General features: G+C 46.5%; 1 protein-coding gene across 2 annotated transcripts; it reads right to left on the reverse strand.

Annotated features, from left to right (window-relative positions):
- Nucleotides 1-12: 12 nt before the first annotated feature.
- On the reverse strand, nt 13-6,813 carry zgc:195001 (tripartite motif-containing protein 16-like protein). 2 transcript variants are annotated; one of them, XM_030374156.1, is made up of 5 exons: nt 6,714-6,813; nt 1,590-1,610; nt 1,355-1,417; nt 995-1,134; nt 13-788 (listed from the first exon to the last, which is right to left on the reverse strand). In XM_030374156.1, the coding sequence occupies exons 1-5, from the start codon at nt 6,733-6,735 to the stop codon at nt 384-386; spliced, it is 651 nt and encodes a 216-aa protein (XP_030230016.1). In that variant the 5' UTR covers nt 6,736-6,813; the 3' UTR covers nt 13-383. The 2 variants fall into 2 exon arrangements, with proteins under 2 accessions (XP_030230016.1, XP_030230025.1); XM_030374165.1 differs by lacking the exon at nt 1,590-1,610 and having other exon boundaries at nt 6,714-6,810.
- Between the last annotated feature and the right edge of the window lie 4,478 nt (nt 6,814-11,291).

Consider the following 11,291-nt stretch of genomic DNA (forward strand, 5'->3'; position numbering starts at 1 on the left):
GTAACAGTTATGCAACAATTAGACATTGTTATTTATTGACCAAAACCAATCAACAAATGAACAGAAATATAAAATTGATCTAAGTCAAACGTGCAAGATTTACAGAAGGCTTACATCTAACAAAAACAGCTAGCTTGCCCATAATGTCTACGATTATTACAATGCGCCGTTAATTACACAGTAGCAATTATTTGATCAGGCATCCTTATGGACATACAGAATAAGCTTTCTTCGTGCATGAGAGAACCTAAAACAAGAATCTCACCCGGTACTATGCACAGATCTTGCGTAACTGTGTAACTTGTTACCAGGACACGAGATACTTTCCTCTTCTATGCTATCTCTCAATTTACAATCCTCGCTCTCTTCGTCCTGTCGCCGAGTTACTGGTCGCTTTTCCGGAGGATGCAATGGGACTTGGTGCCGATCCAGAGCCCGGGAAACGCCTTCTCCGTGAGGGTGGCTTTGTACTTGTGGAGCAGCCTCACCTCCCTCTCGCCTTCTCCTTCCACGATGAAGAACTTGATGATGCCGGCCGGCTGGTCAACGTAGATGCCGATGGTGGAGACGAGAGGCAGCTGCACGTCCACGTTCTCCCCGTTGTGCCAGATGTTGTAGGAGGACCCGGCCCAGCCGGCCCCCCAGGAACCGGGGTTCTCCCCAAGACCACAGCTGCCCTCTGAGGCCTTGCGGCTGGCAGACTCCAAGACTACGCCGATCACCACCCAGCCATAGTAGTCCACTTCCCAGTATCCACGGTAGCCCAGGATCCCCTCCTTGCAGAGCACCTTCACACAGGAGAGAGGAGAGAACATCAGGGACTTCATTCGTTTCGTTGAGGTTATAATACGCCTCCGCTCTCAAACCCTGTCAAAATTCATTCATTCACCTGACACCCGATAATAGATTTGGTCAATCGTGTCATTCAACTAGTCTGACTATTGAAGAACTGTGGTCGGAGGGAACACAGCCAGATCTCAACGGAGGGCCCCACCTGTGGGGTGCTGTCATATCTATCTGGTCTGTTGGGGTACGGGCACACGGCGTCCGTTGTCCGGGCCACCTTGGTCCCGTTCTCAGAGATCCACAGAAGCTTCATGGCGGTCTTGTCATCCAAGGTGAGGGGCAGCCAGTCTGAGGGAGTAAAGTGGCGGAACAACCGAGAGGGAAAGAGAAATAGGATTAATGAATAAAGATAGTTGATTCAGTAATTGTACAAAAGGGGAGAAAAATGTGAAGTACCATCAGAAAACTTTCAGGATGTCTAAGTGTAAAAATAACAGCTGGCGTATAATTGAGGTGCTTTGATGAAGTCTTGCATGTTTAGTTGTCAGAGATGATGTGTTATCCTTACGTTTCAACAGGTCAGCCCTGTTGGTGGGCTCTGGGAGATTCGGGTCATAAGGGGGGGTCTTAACTGAAGGAGAAGAATGATAGAAATATATATCAGAGGAATATTCATGATGTACTCCATTCAGGCTGCCAATTTAAATGGACCACCTGTGTTTGATTATTGACTTCCCCAAAGCCAATGCAATACATTGACTTCCCCAAAGCAACATGTTAATGTTGCTTTGAGGAGGTTTTACCTTCATTGCTGCCTTTCTTTCCTAGAGGAAAAACAAGATGAAAATAATTGTTCGGGGGTTAGGTTGTTTGCATCTGCAGCAGCGCTTGTGTGCCACTTAGAAAACAGTGAGAGAGCAAATGGCTGTCATGTTGGAATGGCGTGCCTTTATTAAGCCATATGCCATGCGCCATTATCATGCAAGCAATGGTTGGATAGAATCTCCATCAGCCTCTCCATTCTTATTCCAGTCTCCATTCTTTTTCCGGAGCATTCCCGATGACACGCCTCCTCTATCGCTATTAAAACAAGGATGGCATGGACGACACCTGACACACGCTCTCCTTACACTGATGCATACAGTTTACCCAGGACTGCCGAGCTTTAGGTTACAGCACCCGGAAAGCCAAGTAGGCGAGCTTCCACCATGGTGGTGCCCTGACAGGTGGGGTCTGAGGGTCTAAATATACACAGTTCATCTGGTGCCCAAGTCACTTCACAACAAAACTGCAAACATGCGTAGTTTGCACAAGGTAGCGCAACCCCCAGACCACGCAATCTGATAAAATTAAGTGGTCACCGGTATTCAAAAGGAAGACGTAACGTTTTAATTTAGGCCTATATTAAACACCCTACCCGATTCAATTCTGTAACGCCATTAGTCAGACCTGCGTCGTAGGGTATGGTTTTGGTCAATAATGGTCAAATCAGGTGTCGTCTCTGTAGGCAAGGGCCCCCATGATCTAGATGGATGCATTTGCTACGCAAACTACCATCAGTTCAATCAGACCTAGATCGATGCCCGCTCTCAACGCAGCAGGTGCCCCTCCAGGAACAGCAGGTAGGCCTCTCAGGACAGCACCATAGGGGACAAACCGCAGCCAGATACATGGTCCAGTAAAATACGGCCATAATGTGTGGCACTAGAAGCTCTGTTATTATAAAGGCGACAGTAACCTCATCTAAGCTGGGCAAGCACTGTTATATTATAAAACAAGTTTTATCATTTCCACTTCATCTACGGCTTTCTGTTTGTCCTTTGGCATCCTGAGAAATCCCACATCCATCCCCGGTTCCCATGGGGTCTGAGCTGTCATCAGGGTGCTCAGTGGCAGGTCTCGAGTTACCGTTTCACCTTCTCCATATCCTTCTCCGTCTAATCCCTGGTGCTCACCTATCAAAGCGTTATGGTTTTTCGCTAGGCTAAACCCATTACCACGGTTGCGTGAAACTTCCATATGAGGTCATCGTTAATTTATTCCGGGGATGTTGAGATATTATCTCAGTCTGCGTGGGGTTTTATCAGAATAAATGTAACTGTTTTTTAAGTTGCTTCCATATGTTATCTGTTTAATCTTTATGTGCTTACGACGAACAGATGTTCTGCTTGAAGGCGCACGTGTTTGTTATCGTAATTGGCCTTCAGCGGATTAAAAGAATGGTGTAAGCATGACACCTGACCACTGGGAGATTGATAAGAGGCTGTGAAGGATCAACCAGATGCTCATTTGACAAACTCGCCACCACAGAGTTCTGCAGCAACCGGTGACACATATCAATGGAGCTGTTGCAGCCGAGAAAGTGAGCTGGCCATTGATCATGATCTAGCTAAGCAACCATGGAGAAGTAGAGAGAATGTGAGATAGAGCAAGAGGCACACAGACATAGGGAGAGAGAGCAAGAGAGAGAGAGAGAGAGAGGGGGGGGGGGGGGGGGGGAGAGAGGGAGAGACACCCACAGAGAGAGAGGGAGAGAGAGAGGTGTTGGCGTCTAAATGCTTTGTCTCGGTTCCAGAGGATTACCTACATCTGGAATCTTGCCTAAGCAAAGTGGAAATCTGACCACTAGCGTTCGTTCCCAGCGATTTGGAGCAAGTATAGCCAGATGACTTGAGGACAGAACAAGGCGGGACTTGTGAAGACTAAAACACTGGACCTGACATTGGGCGCAAGAAAAGCAAAGCATTGCAAAATCTGGCCAATCATCAACGTTTGTGACTTCATGATAGCCAATTGAGTAATGTAACAAATTGTCGTTAAAGGTTCTGGACGTGTTAACATTCACTGCTGATACGACTTTAGACAAATCTGGGGAGTTGGCAGGGCATGTTCCATTAATAATGAAACTAGACCGTGGCTAAGATGAATGCTATTACAGCCCTGTTATGAGCGTGGCCATATCAATCAGCCAACAAGTCACCAGCAGACCTTGGCCTCAGCAGCAGATGCGTTCTGTAAAGCTAGAAGAAGCGTGGAAGGAGATCGGAAAAAAACAGGAAAGAGAAGAAGGGGGCCCATATAGTATTCCCTGGAATCGGAGCAGCTCTCTATCTCCCAGCATGGGCTCCCTGAAAAGAGGATTCCACAGAAGAATCAGATAGGGGGTCAGAATGTGAGGAGCAGATCCGGGGGAAGAGGTTGGCAACGGAGGTGCATCGGAAGGGTCATTAAAAGGGAATCAAAGAGGTTGCTACATGAGGCCGCAATGTCTGTCTGACAGACCGATGAGCGATGAGGTGGACATCTCAAGTCACCCCCCAATGATGGATCGTGCTGATTGAGGCAAGGCTGTGGAGAGGGATGGGGCATAGCGGAGGGGGGAGGGGGGGGGGGTTTCGGTAAAGGTCAGGGTGGATTTACCGCATTGTGGAGCCTATGCAGAATATAAGCACTGGCAGGACAGCCGCTAGTTTGACCCTGATCCACAGCGCAAGGCCACAGAGATCAGACAGGGATAAACAGATACTTAAACATGATGGATGGCTTGGACACCAATAGAGACATGGAAAGGCAGGTCCGGGGGGCTTTGTGGGGGTGTGTTGGCAGATTGGTGGAACATTTAACCACAGGCGACGATGACAAAACCGTAAACATGTCACAAATCAGCATCTCCAAATCAAAATCCTGCTTAGGACCTCTGCGCTTTTCGGGCGTTGATCAGAGTTTGAGCAGATGGCTGTCATGTATCCTTTTGTGTATTACTGTGTGGAATTATGCTACCGGTCAGCACTGGTCCTGTTCCATATGTACCCCGCCGCCACCGTCGACCCCTGATCTACCCTTCTAATCCCCCCCCACACACACACACTTACACACACACACACACACACACACACACACACACTGCCATCTGCGACTGAATGACAGCAGACCTGTCAGTGATGATTCCCATCTCAAAAAGGAGAGTGAGCTGTGCGTATCGGATCGCCGTGTCCCGCTGCGCCGGTGGGATCAGTGAGACGAGGACAAGTGGGGGAAGTGGAAGGAGATTGAGGATGCCTCAGTGCCCCTAATGGCTCCTGGGCCGCCCGGGGGGCTCTCAACCCCTGGCCGGGAGCCCTGCTGGTGCTGAGGGGTCGCCATGAAGGGCTAGGAAATGAATTGCGGCCGATAGCATGGAGAGGAAATTGGTCACACGTTGTCACCCTAGACATGCCTTAATATAATCATTTGGTAATCTTGGAACGTCCGGAAGTATTGATGATGTAGCAGTAGGGCATAAAAAAACAGAATTCCTGCAGTCAATTCTTCCACTTGTCTTCTTACTTATTGCGGTTCAACGGAGACAAAATGAATTCAATTAATTTCAGAAAATAATTGGACTTGCCAGCCGAATAGAGTGTGGTAAATTAATTTGATGCTACATGGTGAATTAATAAACTATTAACGGTTTTCTCACAATATGTTGCTCGATGAGTCCCACAGGGGGAAGCCTTGCGGGCCGTCTGCAACGGCACGGTAAAACGGTGCAGGAAGAACAACACAGCCGTAAATAACAGCGAAACGCTGATGCATTCTGGGAGTTCAATTATGATTGAGCATTTCACAGCTCATTACTGTGTGCCAGCGGAGGTTATTAGTGAAGATGTGGAGGGTCCTTGGGAGGTACCACTAAGCTACCTAGAGTTCCTCCTTACCCTGGGGAAACTCGGTGAGATTTGAGGTCGGCCTCTATTTGTGAGAGGAAGGGGATTTGTTGATTGGGTGAATGGAGAAAAAAAATATTTTCCTTGGTTATGATCCAGGGAGTCACATAGGATTGACATGAGAAAGTGCCGAGGATGAGGGGAGAGACTTTTCACAAGAGATTAAGGAAAGTATGGGATACCCGCCGTCTGAGAACACATGTACGAACTTAGTAACGCAGATCGTTGAGGCTTGTTTTGATTGCGGACGCATTGCCAATTGGTGACATGAGAGATGGACTTGGCAATGGAAAGTCGTTTGGTGCCATAGAACCGACAATGATCAGTGGCAAACACACTTCATAAATATGAAATAAGACCTAGTGATTGGTAAACTATGACAAATAGATCCAAAACATGAGCAGAGCACATTTACTTTTATCCATATTTCAGTTGAGCAAGAACGATTATTAAGATAGGATGAAACCTTATTAATACTATGAGGGTAATTTCGTTGTACAGCTACAAACATAATAGCTATTTATCTCTAGTTGCATTTCAGTATCATCCCATATTTAGATTTGTAGATATTACAGCTCTGAATTTTATTTAGATTCACACAGTAAAACGCACATTAAGAACAATACCTTTTAACGAATCAAATTAAGAACATCCATATAATATGTCATAATATGGCTTGAACTGAAAACTGTCGATAATAAATAAAATCTGCATCTAAGTAAGACATTTTTACTAGAGCTGTCAAGCGATTAAAATATTTAATCGTGATTAATCGCATTGATGTCATAGTTAACTCACGATTAATCGCAATTAATCACAAATTATTTTTCTATGCTAAATATCCCTTGATTTTTTTGTCCCATAATTCTCTTATTTTAATTCTCTTATTTTAATTCTCTTACTGATCAAAACAGGACAATACAAAAAAAGAGCCTATAGTGCAATTAAACGACTGCTTTGAACAAATGTCATTTGAACATAGCAGTCAGGCTACTGCTTCTTTGTTTTGAGCCAAAGAAAAAAAAATATATTATTTTTATTTTTTTTTATATAATAATTGCGTTAATCGCGCGATAAATTTTTTAACGCCGTTAAAATTGGTTTGCGTTAACGCCGTTAATATCGCGTTTAACTGACAGCTCTAATTTTTACCTTTTAATGACTTCCGACAGGAATCTACTAATTAATTGATCTATATTTGCCTTGCTCAGGGTCTCTTACCTCCTTTCTTTGGTGCAGGCATGGCTCTGTTGGCGCTTTTTTTTACTTCTAACGCTACGGTTTTGGTGGCGAATTGTAGCGGCGCACCTCCGAAAGAACGCTTATATTCCCTCTGAAAAAGGGTGGGGAGGAGGGGAGGAGGGGTGAGGGGGAAGGCCTCGGGCGGGGCTTGGGGGAGGGGGGGGGGGGGGGGGGGGCAGGGGGGAGGGGTCGATGCCCCCGGGCCGTTGATGGAGAACATCGCGGTTGGATGCGATGATAGCGGCCAGGCTAGATGGCTTTGACACCTGAAACTCCTGCGACTTCAGGGATGGTTTCCAAGGATGTGACTGATGGAGACAGGGAAAAACGCCGGATATCTGAGGCATGCAAACTCCTTCACACACAAACAAGGCCGGTTCAAGTGTGCACCACGCACAAGCACACACACACACACACACACACACACACACACACACACACACACACACACACACACACACACACACACACACACACACACACACACACACACACGCACGCACACACACACGCGTGTAGATGGACAGACATACACATGCACACATGCAATGACATGCACAAAATCGTATTAGGGAATCCAAATCCAAAGTGTTAACCTGCTGTTGGAAAGTGAGAAGATCGACCACCCAGCACTGAGTTAGGGGTGAGAGGTGAAGACCACACACACGTCTCACACGCAAACACACTCCTGGCGCAATTGTAGGGATCTGTGGGTGTGTATACAGCATGTTTTTATGTCCCGTTTGAAATACAGCCTCTTCTACCTCCCCATTGACTCGCATTCGGAGCACCAGAAGAGTGTAGATCCATTGAATTCTCATTCCCTGTATTTCTTCCCTGCGGGATGCTTGCTTTGCTAAAACAACCAAATGACAGAATGTCGATGTCAACATCAAAACTTCTTTAAATCTGTTCCATTCAAGCAGATTATCATACATTGTTATAACACTATATTGTGTTTTTTTGGGGAAATGACAGTCAACCCGTCATTAGTGAGTGAAATGATCTGTTAGAAGATCTGCGTCATATGCTGCTCAGTCACTTACTTACGTTCAGTGTCTTATTCCCAAGAAATTAATCACAAAAAGACTATACTGAAGATGGTGAACTCTGCCCCCAAAGCGTCTTATTGCCGCAGACGTATTTGTACACAACGTCTAGAGTTATAGTTTGACTAATCTCTTCATAAGGAACGGGACATGCCTCTGTGGAACGCCTTGGGTTAAAAATAAAAATACGTTACATAATGCAGAGATTGAGCGTCTTTCCTCCCTCTATATCCCCCTACGCCTCCCTTATAAGCACTAACTACCAATTCAACCTCCTCTGCAACAGAGGATGTTCTCGTTCATCAGTGCATGTCTTAATTAAAAAGCACTCAAAGGAAGGAACTTCCTGTTGGACTGGTGCCTCTACGTTCGGGGACACAAGCTATTACAAGAGGAATCTTAATTGAGTGTACCAGCCCGATTTACGCTGGAATCTATTAGACACGCACACACGCACGCATATACACGCACAGATCAAGTAGAGTGTGGTGTGTCTAATAGATAATTGTCATCACCACCGAGCAGGCGAACACCGTCAACAGAAAGGCTTAGAGTATTGTAGCACCACCTTTTGGGAGGGGGGACATCCCCGAACACGCAGCAAGTGTTCTGGTGCCAACAACTGGCCCACTCATTTAATAGCCAATTATAGAAGTTCATTACATGCTTGCTTAGCATCGCTGGGGTGAAATGTATGATTAGACGAGGGATAAACTAAGTGTGAGAAGCCTAATCCTTGAAGGACGGACATTGCACTAGGTGTGGGGCAGATCGCTTAGCGTTCCTTCGTTTGGTTCAGTTGTTCGTTGGCGTTCTAGCACCCCGCTGTTGACAGGTGAGCGCCCCTTCCACATCATCTCCAATCAGTTTTATCATCTCAATATGATAGGGTGGTAGGTCTGTCCTCAGATTTTTCCGACAACCGCTCACCCGACTCGACTTCCCTCTTGGCCGGGGGGGGGGGGCGCAGAGGACCTAAGAAGCCGCTGTTTCGAGTGTGACGTTTCTTGGATGAGCCGCGCCCTCCAGAAAGCTGCAAGCAGCGATATCGGAGGCCAGGCAACAGGCCCATTTTGAACAGAAACGTCTGGAACGTGCACTGCACCGGGTGTGATTGAGGTAGCTCTCCTTCTGACCCACGTCCTGCCAGGCATTCTCCCACTCACAGCCTCCGTAACTATTCTACTATGGGAGTTCGGTAGCTGCTGTCCATTCTTTATATCCACGTGAGATGAGGCCATCATGGAACAGGGCAAAAAGCTTTAGTGTGTGTTGACGTTTAGGATGTCCGGGGAGGGAGCCACAGAGGTTTCGACTAGTTATAGCTCATGATTAACTACCCCTCCCAAAGCTTAAGATCGTTAGGCTTTTACTGTGCCAAAATCAACAGTCCCCACAAGTTTAGTGCAACATAAACCCCTGCCACAGCTCCTAAATCAGCCTCTCTTCCCAGCCGGCGGTCCCCCTCCGGTATCATGGTGACGTCCGCGGTATCCGAGGGCCTGAAAGCAAAGAGGTTTATGAGCAGCCGGGGCATGCGGGCGGTGGTTTGTTTCATGTGTATAGTAATAAGTGCTGCTGACTTCCTCGCTCACCCCTCTTTTATTCGGGTCCATCATGGCAGCACGCTGCTGCAATAGCTATCTGTTGTTGACGCCAGGAATCCATAAGTGTGGCAATAATAATACCAACCCATCATTTGATGATGACCACATCATCAAATGCGAAAATCATCTGGCGGTGATCAGTGAAATAAGTTAGAACTGGTGAAATATTTAACCTTCTGCCCCATGGCACTCGGATTATCTTGGCTTATCGCTGCCTTTCAGGGCCCCGCTGGGCCCATTTTGCGCCGCGCCCCTCATCAGTTGGTCGGTTCTAATGGTTCCCCCAGTTGCTGTTGCTGCAAACACGTAGAATTCCATTCCAGTAATTGACCTGTCGCAAAGTCACGCCCCCCGTCGTGACTAGATAACTAAAACATATGAAGAAATGTCAGCTGACAGTATATCAAAGCAGGTTTTGGAGAGATTCTTTAATTTCTTCCAGAAGCTATCAAAAGGGACTACATTATGCTATAGAGGAGTGTATATTCAAAACTTAAAAATACATACAGGTGACAAGTTTAAATGCTTTTAGTTTTCTGGCCCGCCATGCAGTCTGATCCACATTACAGTACACACCTCTTCTTGTCCCGTTGGGGCTTGGGAAAAGGGATGAAATATACCCCATTACGCAGCCTCTCAGAATACCGACTGTCCGTGTAACATGTACCCGAAGCACATCATTTGACAATGTATTTTTTTTTTTACACAAACAACATAAATCCATCATTGAATGTTATATTATGTCTCTCCTCCCTGTTGTTTTCAATGGATTTGTCCAAGCGAATGTCCGAGTATAGTTAAGGCTGGAATGTCACTGGCTCATCTGCGTTCTAAGGGCGTAGCTTAGCGACAGGTCAATTGCACTTTCGCTCGAGGACGGAACAGGATCATCACCTGTTTCGTGGTAGTTCGACACTCATCGTGTGTGACGCACGCAAGTCGCCGCCTTTGCTTACCCCAAGGTAAAGAAAGGCAGCAGTTTGTTGTTCGAATGGTAACGCAGAAGTCAAAATCATGTTGGGTCACGCGGTGCCATGACAACACAAAAGCCAAACACAGCGCGGTTCTCAGTACCCCGCATGACAGTGTAGTGGATCTCCTTACAAACGGACGACCCCCACAACCGTTACCTCAGCTGTCCTTCCTGTCCCTATGTTAACGCCAGCGGGGTCCGTGCGGAGGGGAGAGATGGGCCGAGGTTACAGGGCAACGTTGTGTTCGTGTCCCCGGGGGGGCGATTCCGAGAAGCGGGGAGCTGTTGACATGGAGGGCCATAGTGCACATAAGTGTTGAAGCCCCCCGCTGAGCCCCCAGAAAGGCGAAGGCTATACCCTTGCGATCGGAACGTAGGGAGGGACTAAATACAGGCCCACGGGCACGCCGACTTCAGAACGGTTTACAAATTGTCGACCCAGGGATTTATAATGTGTACTTTTTAGAGCTACATATCTTTGATGTTCGGTCGAGGACTACACATAGTGGTATATTCCTGATGCTCTTAATAGACAGAAAGGAAGGCAGGTGGAGGGCAGGCTAGCACTGAGATGTTCGCACGCCAACACTGGAAAGGGATGAAGTTACAAAGTGGTTGTATTTGAAGCGCTACATGTGAAGGATGGACAATAATGATCGCTTTCATTCGGTATTATCACTTCAACACAGGATTTATCTATAGCTAAAAGTTGACCCCATCCTTTTGGGTTTATTTGACATACGTGGACAACAATTTTTAGAGCCTTGCTCCAAACTGGAATATGACTGGAATTTATTTTAAGGATTATGGGTATATAGGGTAATTTTAATTTATTTAGAGTTTAAAACTTTACATAACAATGACACTATATAGTCCTTTATAATGGAGCAAAGCATTTCTTGGGTTATTTTCAAATGTGACACATTTG

The sequence above is a fragment of the Gadus morhua genome, chromosome 2, assembly GCF_902167405.1.
Source record: "Gadus morhua chromosome 2, gadMor3.0, whole genome shotgun sequence".
Lineage (NCBI taxonomy): Eukaryota > Metazoa > Chordata > Actinopteri > Gadiformes > Gadidae > Gadus > Gadus morhua.

Bases quoted from the DNA above. Each gene is read 5' to 3' on its own strand.
- zgc:195001 (XM_030374156.1), bottom strand. From the start codon at position 6,735: ATGCCTGCACCAAAGAAAGGAG. The intron at 1,611-6,713 runs GTAAGAGACCCT...TTTTTCCTCTAG, and splicing joins GCCTGCACCAAAGAAAGGAG to GAAAGAAAGGCAGCAATGAA. The intron at 1,135-1,354 runs GTAAGGATAACA...TTACTCCCTCAG, and splicing joins CAGGGCTGACCTGTTGAAAC to ACTGGCTGCCCCTCACCTTG.